Source organism: Hemibagrus wyckioides, linkage group LG15 (genome assembly GCF_019097595.1).
Source record: "Hemibagrus wyckioides isolate EC202008001 linkage group LG15, SWU_Hwy_1.0, whole genome shotgun sequence".
Classification (NCBI taxonomy): Eukaryota; Metazoa; Chordata; class Actinopteri; order Siluriformes; family Bagridae; genus Hemibagrus; species Hemibagrus wyckioides.
In genome coordinates, this window is record NC_080724.1 from 4,590,067 (window position 1) to 4,607,716 (window position 17,650).

Consider the following 17,650-nt stretch of genomic DNA (forward strand, 5'->3'; position numbering starts at 1 on the left):
CAGATGAAGTGTTGCGCTATATGCACACCAACATTACGCATTGTGCTCTGGAACATGCGTGACGTCTGAGCTGAGGAGAATAAATCAGCTTTGTCTAGAGTTGTGTGTTTTTCCGTTTGGCAGTGGAGGCAGAAGGAGCTCATTTCCACTCTCGGCCTCCAGAGCTGGGCACTGTTTGGACAGCTGTCAGGAGATGCACTGCATGCCCACTGCATGCCATACAGCACTATAGTGTAGATTTGCAAAGCTTGACAGCTTTTTTTTTTTTTGAATGACACACCCACACAATAGTGCCTTATTCGTCTGGGTGGATTTTTAAAGTGTAAAATACAACACAACACAATACAACACAACACACACTCACAAACACACCAGGGGTGGGCAATATGGCATAAATATCACACCATGGTACTGAGGACATTTTAAAAATTAATAAATAACAATATTTAAGTGTGAAACATCAGTGGCAGATTTTTTCTTTTTTTAAATGAAGAATTTTAATTATCATAATAATAATCATTTAATAAATATAAAATAATAATAAAAAATAAAACAAATAAAAAGAGCAATAATTAATCATTTAATTATTAAAATTATTGACAATTAATACATTTAAAATATTTAAAAAAATATATATAAAAGAATAAATGGGGATAATAATGCTTTTAATCAGAGTTGTAATAGGACTGTGGAAAAATAAAATTTGCCCAATTTTTTTTTTTCCTGTTTAGTGATATGTCCAGCTGTCCTTCACATGTAGATATAAGCAACACCCATTTCAGATATTTCAGATAAAACAAGATCATATTAAAATATAGGGCTTAAAATCACAACATTTTGAGAAGTGCGGAGAATTTAACATTTAAAACGGACATTTGAAGAACTGTGTAGAAGCTGTTTTGATTGTTAATACTATAAAAAAGCACTTTAGATTCTTACTGCAGATCAGGATGCTGTAAAAGAAATGCTCTGAGCGGAAAAGGCCATTGGACTTCAGGTCTTTATATAACAAGAAAAGAATGTGGAAAAACAGCATGCAGATACTGAATAAACAGTGATAGACCATGTGCTATAAATCTCCCATCTTTCTCAACTCACAATATCCTACAAGCTGGAAGTGTGATATGAAAAATATGCATAGAGTGAGAAAAAGCCTGTTTAGGGCCAGAGTAGGAGTGTTTACAGGAGGATAAGATCAGCTCTGCCAGAATACACTGACCAGCTTGGCTCTATAGCTCTAATAAACCAGCCTGCTTACAATCCTCAGGCATTGGTCCTTAACTAGCAATACTGTATGTTTCTACAGTAAATCTTATCAAGTGAAAATCTTTGGAATATAATCAGATTTACCTATTTCCAGGTATTTCCTATCATAATCAGAAAAAACCAAAATGTATTAAACTTATTTCTAGACTTAAAAAAAATTCAAGCTTGAAAGAGTCTTGGTCTACTGGTAGATAATCTGACTCCTTTCAAGCATCTGTTTGTAGAAATAAGCGAAATGATCTATAATTAAAATAAGACAATATAAAACTTAAAATTTGTAAACACTTCCAGCCCCAAATCCTGGGTTTATTTTATGCCAAACGTATGCTTGGTATTTGGCATTCACAGTGTTTTGCTAACTCCACCCTACCTCACTGATTTCATATACAGAAAAATCCTCTTACCTTTGAAACCAAAAGCTCCCAAGACTCCCACAAGCCCCAGTGGAAAAACGATTAACCAGCTAACACATCACTACAAACCAGCACTAACTACCTGTACAGGTCAACCACCCCCCTCTAGCACTTCTCGTCTAAGCTTTTCTAGCCAACTCGCTAAGGTGTGATTCTCTCTGGCCGGCTCTATTGCCCAGTCAACAGTGTGTTGACGGCGTCTCTCCTGGGCATGGCCTTCTCGCTCAGACAACGGGTGCCTGTTCACATAATTTTAGCCACCCAGGGCATGAGCCAAAAGCGCTTTAGTCAAAAGATGGCCTTTAAGAGTGAGGACCCTCCCCTTCCTTGCTTCACTTCGAGCCCAAATGAAAGAACAGAAGAGGAATTGAAGAGAGCAAAGGACAATCTGGACACACGCACAAAAATAGACAGCACAAGCAGATACACCGCCAAAGCCGTCATTATATTCATTTTTTCATGAGCATTGGTTAAGATTCACTACAAAGATGATTAGACACCTTGCTCAATGATGCAACAGAAAATTGTAGCATGATGAACAAGCGCTCTCACCTATCCACGGGTCTGGTGAGCAAAACTAATATGTCATGTGAGGAACATTCCTGTGCTGGTAAATTAGAACAGTGACGAATCCATCCGAGACCCGATACTGCTGCAAATCTCATGGACCTGTGCCACATGAAATAGGTTACAATCTCGAACCCCACTGTTTATCCTGTCAGAGACTTAAAGCAGTGTTTAGTTTGTAGAACTTGATTACTTGGTTGTGGGCTTTGCCTTTATGATGCCCCCTTTCATTATACCCAGGAGTAGCTCAGCAGGGGACATCTGTGCTTGTGTGTGTGTGTATGTGCATGTACCCCCAATTGTAGCCTCAATGCTTCAGTGTGTCCCAACAGGGTGGGACAGTAAAAAGAAGGAACTGACTGTATGTTTGTGTGTGTATGTGTGTTACAGAATTGGGTGGACATGACGTATGTGTGTGTGTGTGTGTGTGTAGGGTGGGACAGGCAGTAGGGGAACAGAGGCTGCCTGTTCCAGAGATGAGGTCAGCACAGCACTGTTATAAGTTTCCTGCCCTCTCGTCCACTCGACCTTCCCAACACATCATGCAAGTTTCCATGCCACTGGCTCTGCATAAACTCCCTAGAACCTCTATTACAGATTATGGATCGCAGATTAAACGCCGGCCCATTATAAACTGGTTTCTGCGCCACAGGACCATGGGCCGTGTTAAAGCATGTTTCGAAACTTGACCAATGTAGCAACTTGCATCTATTAATTCCAGTCCTTCAACTGAAGAAACATCAGTGTTCCCCTCTCCATTTCTATTAGAATCTCTGCTAATTTTTCTCTTTTTTTCCCCCCATAATTTTTCTACATCCCTTTCCCAGAATGTCTTATGACTCAAACATTCTGTAAGGTGATATATTTTTGAGGTTGTTACACACTAAAACACTTGGCTTCATTCATTTCTTTCAACAAGTCATTTTTGGCTCAGCTGGATTAAATCTGACCTATTTTACTTTAATAAAAAAAAATCAAAGAGTCAAATTTTACATAAATACACATTTCAGATTTTATATAACTGTATGTAGCGAAGGCTGAAAAGCAGGTCAGTATCTACTCGTGTAATTGTCTATATACGCCTGCATGATACCATCAGTTTAAACAAGAGCGAAAGATTACAAAAGACAAACACAAGATAAAGCTATAATTTACTTTCAGGCATCAGGCATATTAAGATGCTTCTCTGATTAACTCAAAGAAGCTTATAATGTCATCATTCCTAACATCGGACACACTGATCAGGATTGATGTCTTATCTGGCTGCACTGTACACCATATGACCTGTGTCATGTCAGACTGCACACGCTAATCACACGCAGCAGCTTGTTTATCAAGGACGAACTAGAAGGGCACAATGTTATCAGCTTACAAAGCTTTCTCTTTCCTCAAGATCAGAATGAAAACTGGAGACTTTTAGACTACGGGATACATGCAGCAGGAAAGGTGGATCTCACAGAACCAGCAAACACACAAGCCAGACGCCACATACACAAAAATACATGCATGTGTGGACAGTTTTGCCAAGCTATTGTTCATAACATCCTATTACTCAATAACCACCTGGCTCTTTATCTGTACTTGTGAATAACTACCTTTTTATCTGTAGTCTAATTTCATTGCATTAAAATAAGCACTCAAATTTTTTTTTTTTTTTTGCTCTGGTATTGTTTTACAGACACATAATAGACAAAGATTGCCATGGGAATTTTGCTGGCATTATTTAAAGCCCAATTGTCCACTTAGAGGTCAGAGTCAAAGTAAAAAAAAAAAAAATACACAACGATTTTCTGTCACATTTAATCTAGAATCAAATATTTCTAGCCTGATTGAGGGAATGGTCTCATGCAGGAAGACTTTGCCCCATCTGCAGGATATGACAAGACTCTTCACACTTGAAATAGTTAACCCTGGGTCACTGTAAACTCCAGGTAAACTGAATCTGGCTTATCATGTGTCACACTGCTCATACTTTACCCGGGGTTAACATTTAATCCTGTGTAATCCTGGGTTAATGTACTCATTTGCAGGTAAATCCTTTTTAAAAATCCATCAAATCTCATCTTTGCTTCAACTGATGCGCAAAATACACAAAAGCAGGGTTTGATAACCCCAGGGGTAAAAAGTGGTGCTAACCTTGCTTCTAAATTACAAGTGTGAAATGTTCCTCTACTAGTTAAGAACCACGATAACCCAGGTTTAAGTGCATGTGCTACTCGACACGTAATTTACAGATGTGTAAGTCAGCACTCTCTGACACCATCATCAGAGGGAATTATCTATGTTGGAGAATGGTGTTCATTCCTCTAGTACAGGTTCAGAGATGTGCAGACTCGCAGCCAAGGCACAGCAGAGCTGTTTATTTGTTTATATTGTTTTTCTTGCCTTTCCTGCTATGACATTTTAGTCGTTTCCTTTTACAGATGGATTTCTTAGAAATGCACTAGGATTACAAAATATGAAAGCAATTTTCACTTGGCTGTTACTGATGTGATCACTGCTGCTATAACAACTGTAGTTATCACCACACTGCCAGCCAGCACATTTACATCAGTGTGTGTATTTCCCTTTGGTAAACAACTGTTTTCTGTCTTCTTGCAGCTAGATGTGAGTTAAGGCAGGTCAGAAAAATCTCTCATAGAAGTCTAATAGAAGTTAAGTCTGAAATACACTGCACAAGACTACAGAAAGAGAAATCAAGATGCTCTCTGAACATCAGAGGTAGTGAAGGTTAATCCTCCTAGTATTACAGCTCTACACTCCTCAGCAAAGTCTAAAAGGGGTTTAGTTCGACTCTTCCAAATATTTACTGTAAATGCTGGCTGTTTGTATGCAGGCTTCGTATTAAGGAGCATGCCAAAATGCCACAGTCTCTACAAAACAGCCACTGTGCGCTGAAGGAGGCGTTGTCGAACACTAGGCTGAAGCATTTCAGGAACTCCTAATGAACCTTAGTGCTGGCTAATTGACAAATTCCAGGAGAATCGGCTTCCTTCAGTTCTTCTTTCTCGTTCAGTGCAGGACTTTAATTAAACAGGCATGAAAAGACGTGGATGTGGCAGTTTTGTCTGTATTACTATAGAAGTATCCCAAAATTCAGTTTCTTCCTTCACCACTTCAGTTAAACAATTCAGTTCAGTGTATTTCTATAGCACTTTTAACAATGGACATTGTCTCAAAGCAGCTTCACAGAAGTATTGAAACAAAGAAGGAAAAAAAATGATAAAGTTTAAATCAAAGTTACTATTTTATCCCTAATGAGCAAGGCTGTGGCGACGTTGTCAAGGATAAACTCCCTGTGATGATATGAGGAAGAAACCTTGAGAGGTACCAGGCTCAGAAGGGAACCCATCCTCATTTGGGTGACACTGGACAGTAAATAATGTAAATGTAACTAAATTATGTCCTTATTATTTAGCAACCAAGGGCTTATTAGGAACTATTAGATCAGTGTAGTTTCTGAGTTCATTATAGGCACTAATTCCTTGCTGTCGCAAGTTGACCGATGTAACGGCAGATCCGTGAGGTTGTGATAGTCTTCAAGTGGCTCTGTCCATGGCTGTCTCCTGGTCACAGGCTGTCCACACAGATCCATCCACAGCATCACCAAGCAACAAGACTCCGACCAGGGGTAGAGGCAGTGGTCACACTGGACACTCTGGGAGCTCTGGAGCGGGACGTATAGCTAGACTTTTCTCTAATTTAAGGTTCCATGTTGTCTGTTGTATTTTCCAAGCTTTTTATGTTGGTTTTGTTTAAAAGAGAAGGCTACAAACGCCAACCTGCCACAGTGGCATCAAATAGCCTATTTATTTAATTAAATTCTAAGCTGACATTTTCCATTTATACCACTTATCCAACACAGGGTCACGGGAAACCTGCAGCCTAACCCAGGGGACTCAAGGCAGAAGACACCCTGGATGAAGTGCCAATCCATTACAAACACATGCACCAGAAAATTTTGAAATACCTATCAGCCTACCACATGTCTTTTGGCTGTGGAAGAAAGCCAAAGCACACAGAGGAAGCATGGGAAGAGCATGCAGGAATCAAACCTACAAGCTGGTAGCTGCGAGGCATACATGTTAACCACTATATCACTGTGCCCCCCAGGTTGACATTTTGGTTAATGGCTTCCTACATGCCAATTGACAACCTACTGATAACCTACTGCTTGAGTCTGATGCAGCAGCGCTTTAGACTGCCCAACTCTCTCATCTATACACCAAGCTCAAACAGAAAACGTTCCAAAGATAACACCATCATGCTTCGTCATCTGGTCGATCATTAAGTAGCTGTGCCTTTATTGTGACACAGCAGAACTGCTCTTTATACGGACTAAATACTGTTGCTAGCAGTCACACACAATCATTTAATGTATCTGTACATTACCTATTCGACCTCTAAAGCTGATGCAGCATGGTCTTGAGGTCTGCACACAGTGAGGGACAATTCTATTCTCTTTGGTCAAAATGATAAAAGAGATGCCATTCAAGGCTAATAAAAAATATGACACTTTATAGGCTCTCAATTGTCTGCCTTATAGTGAACTGGAGGTGTTTCAAATTAGTGCCAGTCTTTCCAGTAATGTTGTAATCTTACTAGAAACTCACTGGAAGGGAAAACTTCAAGTGGTTCACTGTTCAGAGAGAGGGAGAGAGAGAGAGAGAGAGAGAGAGAGGGCGTGTGAGAGAGAGAGAGAGAGAGAGAGAGGGCGTGTGAGAGAGAGAGAGAGAGAGAGAGAGCGTGTGTGTGAGGTGTGTGTGTGTGTGAGAGAGAGAGAGAGAGAGAGAGAGGGGGCGTGTGTGAGAGAGAGAGAGAGAGAGAGAGAGAGAGAGAGAGAGAGCGTGTGTGTGAGGTGTGTGTGTGTGTGAGAGAGAGAGAGAGAGAGAGAGAGCGTGTGTGTGAGGTGTGTGTGTGTGTGAGAGAGAGAGAGAGAGAGAGAGAGAGAGCGTGTGTGTGAGGTGTGTGTGTGTGTGAGAGAGAGAGAGAGAGAGAGACAGAGAGAGAGGGCGTGTGTGAGAGAGAGAGAGAGAGAGAGAGAGAGAGAGAGAGATGTGTGTGTGTGAGGTGTGTGTGTGTGAGAGAGAGAGAGAGAGAGAGAGCGTGTGAGGTGTGTGTGAGAGAGAGAGAGAGAGAGAGAGAGAGAGAGAGAGAGAGCGTGTGTGTGAGGTGTGTGTGTGTGAGAGAGAGAGAGAGAGAGAGAGAGAGAGAGCGTGTGTGTGAGGTGTGTGTGTGTGTGAGAGAGAGAGAGAGAGAGAGTGAGAGAGAGCGTGTGTGTGAGGTGTGTGTGTGTGTGTGTGTGTGTGAGAGAGAGAGAGAGAGAGAGAGAGACATGTGATCTTCATATTCCTAAAGACCGTGAAATGAAAGCGTCTCCAGTGAAGCGCTTAATAATTTTTCTGACGAAGCTGCCATTAGTGACCAATGGCATGGCCACATTCCAAATGCCTCTCTAACAGACATTTAGTGCACTACATGTTTTCCAGAGAAGCTTATATCTCATATCCTTTGTAGTGCACATGAAGGGACAGAAGGTGATTTGGGATTCGGATCATTAGCGCGCGCTGCAGCGGGACTCATACGACTTACGTTTTTCCCCCTGAGATTTTTTTCCGGGAACCGGACCTTTCTGTTACGCTTCTGGGAATCAGAAATGTAACAGAATGTCAAGATTGTAGATGTTTCTTCACGAAACAGCATGCACAAAAACAGTTCCCACAACCACAGGGTTGTTTCAAATTAGCCCAGTCGGACTTAATTACAACACCAATAAAAGTTCCGAGCTTTTTGAAGGCTGGATTCTGGTTATGTAAAGCTCAGCAATCAGCGCGTCGAATCTTCTGGAAAAGGGAAAAGAAACGTTACTCCACGTCTCTGACGCAGGCGCCGGGGTTTTGCCGATAAACGCGCCAGGAAACATGGACAACCCTGGAGAAGCAACAAGGCAATTCTGAACAAGCTTGTTGTTATGTAAAGCAGGAGTGTTTAATAGACCTCGAATTTTAACTTTTAACTCTTCATATGCGGGGGGGGGGGGGGGGCAAGTGCAAAGTCCTCTACTCAATATTTAATCAGTGTACAGGGAGCGCGTGCGCAAACACACGGCTGTCAGTAAGATGCTGATGGAATGGCAACAGAGATGACAACAAAGTGCACAAAGAAGGGGGGGGGAGACAGTGAGTGAGAATAAGAGAGAGAGAGAGAGAGAGAGACGTGATCTTCATATTCCTAAAGACCGTGAAATGAAAGCGTCTCCAGTAAAGCGATTCATAATTTGTGACGAAGCTGCCATTAGTGACCAATGGCATGGTCACATTCCAAATCCCTCTCTAGCAGACATTTAGTGCACTACATTGTTTTCCACAGTGCACTACATCTGTTTTCCACAGACGCTTATATCCCATATCCTTTGTAGTGCACATGAATGGACAGAAGGTAATTTGGGATTCGGATCTTTAGCGCGATCCGGATCATTAACGTGCACCAAGAGGGTGAATTGAAATATAAAACAAAACAGAATTTTCAATATTAAAGTTCACTCAAAAAACAAAAAACATCTGCCCGCACCTCGGCTGTATTTTCTGAAAGAGTCTTACCTTGCTCATCTTGCTTCTCAAAACAGCGCTAACGCAAGTATCAGATATTGGCGTTTAAACCCGTTTAATACACATTTAATCCAGTTCAGTGTAAACAGTGTCCAGCAGCAGCTCCTGTTCTACTGACTCTCATGTTTACTTTTCCTCCAACTCTGAGCTCAGGGGCGGAGCCACAGCGGAAAACACGCGCTCTGGAACGGATTTATTGAAGCGCACTTTTCTAATTGGATACATGGAGGACAAGAATGCGTTCCTGATTGGTTGGAACGGGAAAATTGGGCGGGACCTGTTTTTATAGCGCATCAATGGAAGATTGTTCTCATCCTCTGGCGCCAGTGCTGAACAGATGATCGGGAACGAATATCAATAAAATAAAAAAGGAAGAAAACTCACACTTTTTTTTAAAAATAAAGTGTACTTTTCTTTGTCTCTGACCTTAAAAAGAAATAATTTGTGCTCCATAATTAGACCATATGGACTACTTATATACCTTTACTGTGAAAGCTAAAGCTACATCACGTGCCCCTTGTAAAGATACAAAAGGTGTTGAAATTATGGAGGAAACGAACAGTAACACTTGGCATTTTTGTTTCTGAGTGTTTGTTCAGCTGCATGTTCATGGAAAAAAAACTGCATGGAAAAATAAAACCACAAAGTAAGCAAAATGCAAAGATTCTGTTCAACACACCGACATTTAGTCATAAGGCTGTTTTTTTTATACCAACTTTCAAATCTGTAATCTAAACAATTGTTCTTTTTTTTTATATAGAACCATATATACCTATATGTATAAATTTGTACATATGTACCTATGTAAATTGATCAGTATTGTCAGTTATAAACAAAAAAAGATCCGACTGCGACACCTAGTGGTGGAAAATGTCATCACAGAAAAGTGCACAAACGCATCAGGTGTCTAACAAAGAATGAAAACTGACTTTAGTTTGTAAGACAGTTATTAAAAACGTCTCTAGTAAAAAAAAAAAAAAGTCCAAAATTAGAGACACCATCAGACAATATCTTTTCAGACATTAACAGCCTCTAACCCAACTAAATGTACATCATATATCATACACTGACCAGGCGTATGACCACCTGCCGATCATGCCTAATACTCGTCATGCATTGTGTGTTCTCAGACCTTTCTATCAGAACCAGCACTAACTTCTTCAGTAGCTCGTCTGTTGGATCGGATCACATGGGCCAGCTTTCGCTCCCCACGTGCATCCATGAGCCTTGGCCGCCCATTTCCCTGTTGCCGGTTCACCACTGTTCCTTCCTTGGACCACTTTTGATAGATACTGACCACTGCAGACCGGGAACACCCCACAAGAGCTGCAGTTTTGGAGATGCTCTGATCCAGTGATCTAGCCATCACAATTTGGCCCTTTGTCAAACTCGCTCAAATCCTTACGCTTGCCCATTTTTCCTGCTTCTAACACATCAACTTTGAGGGCAAGATGTTCACTTGCTGCCTAATATATCCCACCCACTAACAGGTGCCATGATGAGGAGATCATCAGTGTTATTCACATCACCTGTCAGAGGTCATAATGTTATGCCTGTTTGGTGTATAACAATTCACATTGATTATTGAAACTGGCTAATATGTGAATTTATTAGTATAATTATGCCTATTAAAATACATTTACACAAGCGTATATATATATAATCCCTCAGGACATGGAGTGTAAAATAAGGCTGTGAAAAAATCCTACAGAGGAGAACTAAATCATGAAGTATCAGGTATCTTTACTATACTTTACACCTGCATAGCAGTGAGTCAGCTATAAAGATGCTGAACTGAGCCCAAAAGTATCAAATGTTCAAATATGCTGCAAGCAAACAAGTGTGTAGATGTGAAATGAGTCACACAGTATGTGGATCGGCTGCTGATCTTACAGTTTTCCACTGGATCCAGGTGTCATTGTGAAACTGGAGATAGCTGAAATAACAAAACAAGGAAATTCATCACACCCTACTGTTTCCAGGATCCACCATGTCCCTGACCAGGATAAAACAGTTCCTGAGGATGAATGAATTAATGAACCGGGGAAAAAGGCAAATACCCTACAAAGACACCCATAAACGTGGAAGAAAAAGTATTTGATTTTTACAAATGTTGCGCTTACAAACTGAGCTATGGGACGATGATAGAGATGGAAAAGAGGAAAAGGATAAAAGGTAGGGGGAACTGAGAGAAAACCTACAACTGATGCATAAGAAGGTGTGAGGGACATGATACAGGGGCTCATGAGCTATAACCCAATAAGAGAGAATGTGAGCACAAACATCCAAGTGCCAAGAATGAAACATGTTCCCACTCCTCAAGTCACTGAGCCACGTGGACATAAATTTACAGTATTTATACAACCACAGGGAGTAGGAAGAGAGGGGAAGAGGGTACAAGGAGAAGAAAAAGCCTTTGTTTATTAGAAGGGTTTAGTAAGAATTCTCTCCCCTCCCTCTTATGCTCGTAGCCTTGTCCTGTCTTTCCTGTTTCCCTTCTATTCTCTAGGAAAAAAAGTTCAATGTGAAAGAGAATAGGGAGAACAGAGAGATTCAGTAGAGAGGACTCAGTATGCCACAACAGTAGAGTTTACTGTGCAGCTCTGGTCAGGTGAAATCACATTTCATGTCTCTATGACTTTTATTTGATGACCGAAAACATGACATTTGAAAAAATTAAGCATATAACATAAAATGACCTCAGAGCATGCAAAACATCAGTCTGTCCAAAAGGGTAAAGTTGAAGAAATACTTCAAAGCTATATGCAAAATATGGCCTGAAGAGAAAGGACAGATTAGGGACATATTCAGTGAGGTAATGTTGCTTTAATGGGTCAAAGAGGCCAGATGATGGAATTCTTGAAAGGGGGAATGAAAACATGAGCGAAAATGAAGAGAGAGAGAGAGAGAGAGAGAGAGATGGGAACATTTAGGCAGAGGAAATGAAGGCGGGAGGAGGGAGGACAGAAATGATTGGCCAAGAGAAAAGCCAGGCGTTGATCAACTACAGCTGTGGAGTTGGGGGAGATGAGACTGGGGAGGCTAACAGAAAGTATGAAAAAATAAAATAATAATAAAGAAGAAGCTTTTGTTGGATTGGAGAAGGACAGAAATGAGAAAATATGAATGCCACAACTTGTAAGGAAGCAGGTGATTGATTGGAATATTTACTCTTTATATTTCATGCTGTCCAATCCCATTCCGTCTTCTCTTTTCCCGTTAATGACCATCTCATTCCCAAAACATCTGGATCCACATGCACCACTATGCTAGAGAGGTTTGGATTTTTTTTTTTCATGAGTAGCAAAAGAATGCAAACCAGATCACAGAGATTTCTTTTTGTGACCTGGGTGGACTGGAGTGGCAGTGGGAAACTAGTGAAATCACATCAGTGGTTTTCCTTTTCCTTTCCATTTTGTATTCCTACCCTCTATATCCCATCTCTCTCTGTTCCCACACCCATAGTCATGCAATGGCACACTCACCACACACACACACACACACACACACACACTCTCTCTCTCTCTCTCTCTCTCTCTCACACACACACACACACACACACACACACACACACACACACTGTTTATTCTTTTCCTTTTTTCTTTCACACACACTTTCTAGCCATGCAATATAGCTAGAGTGTTTTTGAATAGATTACCGGGGAAACTACTAGATAATCTGTACTTGATTAGAAAAATTAACTACTCCTAATGTTGCTATCTAACACTGTAAACTGTGCCCATGAATTCAGAAGGAATTTAAATTCCAGGAATTTAAATCAGCTAAATCTCATGATGGCACACACACACACACACACACACAAAATTCCTCCATTAGATAGAAAGGCCCTAGTAGAATCTCTTAAGCTAAAAACCATAAAAAGTCAATGTGCTCCAGTCTTTAGTACAGAGTTGCTGCTTCTCCAGAGCTTGAGCTGCTTTTAATAAATTTATTAAAGAGAGAGCGAGAGGCTAGTGAGGGAAGGTATTATAAGTATAATGGGAATATTTTGTGGATGTCCACTACATAATTTTTTTAAAATAATAAATTATAATATAATAATATATGGAAAATGGTAGTTTTGGCAAATTCAATTCAATTTATTTGCCTTTTACAGTGGACATTGTCTCAAAGCAGCTTTACAGAAGTAGAGAAACAGAGAAAGAAAAAAATATATATCTATATGAAGTTTAAATTAAAGTTACTATTTAATCCCTATTTTATCACTAATGAGCAAGCCTGTGGTGACAGTGGCAAGGAAAACCTCCCTGTGCTGATATGAGGAAGAAACCTTGAGAGGAACCAGGCTACGAAGGGAACTGCATCCTCATTTGGGTGACACTGGACAGTAAATAACGTAAATGTTGATAATGTCCTTTCTACGACAGCAACCAAGGGCCCATGAGGAACTATTAGGTCTGTGTAGTTTCTGAGTTCACTGTAGGCACTATAATGCAAATTGCTGTGGTACAAGAGGAACAAACTTTTTTTTGGATATGCTGTTATAGGAAAATGATCCACTTTGAGTCAGTATTGCATCAATACACCCTATTGTGTTTTTACTCCTTAAGCAAGACTTTGGAAATTTTGTAGTGTTCAAAAAATATGAAATAAATATTTAAAACATATTTTACATATTTATATGCTTGAAAAAGGGTTCAGATATTTTCCCAAGCATATGTTTAGCTAAAAATATTTACGATTTCCCCCCAAACTGGAGGTTGTTTACCTTTTCAAACTAGATTCATACATCAATCATAAAGCCATCTTAAACTCTTTCATGCATACATTGTAATGTCGAAGATAAAACATATGTGCAATCACATGTGTGTAAACAACATTGTGTTTTGTGCTATCAGAATAGCAGGTCTTTATATATATATATATATATTATATCCAGTCAACCAGGCATTTTCCTGTGTGGTGTTATGGCACATGCCTGTGGATTATGGCTGCTGTAAACTAGCACTTGTTAAAGGCTTGTCATTCCAAGGATATTCCGGGAATATAGCGTAAACCACCCCAACAAAATCCACAGTGAGCATTGCTGCCCTCACAAGACTTCAACTGGGTGTGGGCATCTGCACAGTAACATAACTCCACCATCCGTCATCTCTGTTTACTTCCAAACAATGCCAAGCATGCTAGTTAAGAAGAATCAATGCTGTCCATATTTCATCTGCTTACTGGAAGAGGATAAAGTGTGGATTTAGTTCAAGCATTATAGGCTTGATCGAATGATGGTTGAATGCACTGCAATATTTATTCAATTTGTGATGCTTGAATGTACATGAACATGTTACGACCCAATAGAGTTATGAGGTATATTACTCCTGACATGATCACATGCTGTTTTAATGCACCACCACAGCCCTCCTCGGTACCTATCAATAATTCCAACCAGTATCACGATGAAAAAAATATGTGGGACCAAATATTATAGATACAGCAAAAGAAACCGCAAACATTGGTTTTAAAATACGAATATAAAAGTGGACAGGTTCGTTATTATTATATTTTACTTATACAAGACTGGAACTAAAGTGTAGCGCTTAAATTTCGGTAGAGGTTCTCAGTTATGCATCTGGGCATAGACACTAGACCACAGCAGTATGAAATGAGTGCGATGGAATAAATCCAACAGAGAGGAGAGTTTTCAGGATCTCTCTTTTTCTCTACACACACACACACACACGCACACACACACACACACACACACACAAATTTAATTCCCAGGCCTCCTACATTGGGTCGACTACAAATGTGTCATCGTACAGAGGGCTTCACATTCCCACACTGCTCAGCGTGTGAGCAAGCCTCAGGGAATAGGCGATTACATATACATACACACGCTCTCTCTCTCTCTCTCTCTCTCTCACACACACACACACACACACAGTTTGTTACACTCATTCCATCTCTGCTCACACGGTCCAAAACACTGGACATTGTATGCATGAGTGTGTATAGGTATGTACCTATGTATCTGTGCACACACAAACACACATTATATATGTGTGTCTGCATTTATTTACCCATATAGTTATGTATATAGACAGACAAACAAAGAGATCTAAATCTACTAATAAGAAAGAATGAAAGCAATACTAGAATGGCTAAAAAGTTTAGAAATAGAGGAAAGCATACGAAACTGTCCTGTGGACCAAAAATAGAGGCGCATGTGAAAACGCCCCTGTAGACTGCAACATTCCTCTGGAATCACCTAACAAGAGCTCGAATTCAGTGTCATGATAAGTAATAAGCTACGAAGAAAGTTTTAAAAGAAACAGCGAACTCCAAGTGCTGCTCTAACTCACCTTGGTGAGTCTCATGTTGATCCTGTTGTGTGTCCTCTCCCTGTTCTGTGTCCCTCTGAGCACCTCTGGCTCCGGCTCGTCCCCGCAGCAATCCGTACACAGGGTGCAACCCATATAATAATGCAATAATTTATGTACACTGCACTTTTCTTTACACTCGAGATTTTGTTACTATTATACAAAAAGAAAAACAAAATAAAAACAACAAAAAAAAACAAAAAAAAGGACACTGGACCTTGCTGGTCCTCTCTCTCCTCTCGTTTCTCTGCCTCTTGCTCGTGTTTTCTTGACTACACTGGGGCAGCTGTTTTTGTCGACTCACTCGAGGCCCTTCCCCTTCTGCTGGCTCTCCTTCTAACAAGCGCATACTCATGCACTCACACACACACCAGCTCATACTCACTCCTCTGTCCATCCTGAAATAACACACACATACTGCTGCAAATTACCCTTTCAATCTAATTTCTATCACCACTCATGCAGTCACACACAAGGTTCTAAGTCTGAGGATTATTCATGCACCCACCCCCAACTTTCCTCAACACACACACACATAAACCATTGTATTCACTCACAGTCACACACACACACACACACACAGGTATATTACTCGCCTCTCTGACTCCCTATCAGGCTCTCTGTTAAATATATGCTGCACACGTTCAACTATTCTGACATTATCCCAGTGCATTTTTCCAGACTTCACATTGGATACATGGTTCACTCTTTTGCACTTTTGAGCTTTTGCGGCGAGGGAAACGAAGCGGAGATGTTCCTAAGACAGAAATGGTGAAGCAGACCGCAACAGCAGCGCTTGGGAAAGTGGGGAAAGCCGCAGCTCAGGCTCAGCTGGTATCCATGTTGGCAAGCGCCATTACAGAACTCAAGAACACACACCGGTGTGTAAGTGAGACTGTGAGAGCAAAGTCAACCTTGTGCTGAACTCTCAGAGGCAGGGCCGGATTCCTCCGCTGTGGCCTCAGAGAGCAGAACACCACAGCAGCAAAGCGAGCATGTTTACTGTTTCAGCTTAAAATAAGTTTCACATGTTAGAAGTTCTTATTTGTGTGTGTGTGTGTAGAGAAGAGGGGGGCAGCATTTCAAATTGTACCCCATGTTAAAACAAATTCCATTCATACCTCTGAAGCCCTCTTGCTTCCATCCCTCCCTCTGTTTCCTGTATCCCCTCATTCTCGCTCTACTTTCGGCACGAAACTAACTGCCTGCATTCTCAGGTATTTAATGGGGAAAAACAACGTGCAAACAAAAATGAAACAATCCCCAGAGCTGGGTATCACACACAGTATGAATTGTTCCATCAGTAAGCTAATATGGTGTACTTTATCCAAATCAGTGCATGCAGTGTGTGACATCCATCTTCTGAAACTCTTATCCTACACAGAGTTGCAGGGAAGCTGGTGACTATCCCACAGAACACGGAGCACAAGGCAGAGGAGGTGGTGCCAACCAATCATAGGACACACGCACACACACGACAGGCAATTTAGAGATACTTATCAGTCTACAACACGTCTTTGGACTGGGGAAGGAAAGCACAAAGCACAGGGAGAACATGTATACTCCATGTACAAGAAGGAATCAAACCCTCAACTCCAAGCAAAGGTGCTAACCACTCAGCCACTGAGCTCCTCCTTTAAATATATTTTCATCGCTTTAGATTTTCTTAGTATTAATTTCTACGTACTTCATGAAGTCTAGTCAAAAAGATTTTTTGATATCACAACTTTAATCTTTAATACATGCCACTGTTGATGATTTCTAAAGGCAAAAGCTATAATAAGCATTAAATGTGCAAGACGGAAAATCTGTGTCTGTCTGTCTGTCTGTCTGTCTGTCTGTCTGTCTGTCTGTCTGTCTATCTATCTATCTATCTATCTATCTATCTATCACTCTGTCTGTCTTTCTGTCTATCTTTCTGTCTATCTCTCTATGCATTACACAGCTTTCTTCTGTTTACTACTAGCATTAATTCTACCTATAATCATAAATACTAATCTTATCTATTCTAGGTAAGAAGTAATGAAAGAAACCCTCATTATATAAAACATTTGCTACAATTAAAGCTACACACATCATTTAAATGTTGTTGAGGAATTAAACATGTAAAACTCATTTTTTGGACCCTTTAGTACTGTACGACGCGAAGTGACCCGGGATTACTGGGATTTTAAAAGCACTACAGAAAAAAAAAAAAAATACATCAATGTCCTTTATACATATTGGCTTTATCTCAGTCATAAACAATATAGTAACAGTACTAACATTTGTTGTTAATGTTTGCAATTAATGTTTGCAGATATATATATTCGATTTAATGTCCAAATTCTCAATTTATTAATTTATAAGGTTACATAGAAATCAATCTAGATAGAAATGCTGCAGAATTGCACCTGGGGTTTGTAAAAGACATTTGTTGGGAGGATTTCACAAAACAACATGGCAACATATTGATGGAGCT

At 40.3% G+C, this 17,650-nt stretch overlaps 1 protein-coding gene across 5 annotated transcripts in view; it reads right to left on the reverse strand.

The window, feature by feature from the left end:
- The window catches only part of tns2a (tensin 2a), a 40,139-nt gene extending 24,666 nt beyond the window's left edge, over positions 1-15,473 (reverse strand). For 3 of the 5 annotated variants that reach the window (XM_058409903.1, XM_058409904.1, XM_058409902.1), the window contains exon 1: positions 15,172-15,473. In XM_058409903.1, coding sequence (XP_058265886.1) covers positions 15,172-15,285 — 114 coding nt within the window. In that variant the 5' untranslated portion in view covers positions 15,286-15,473. Of the gene's footprint in view, positions 1-8,845; positions 9,004-15,171 lie in introns of those variants that run through there. The other 2 variants (XM_058409906.1, XM_058409905.1) reach the window with 2 other exon arrangements.
- Positions 15,474-17,650: the final 2,177 nt, after the last annotated feature.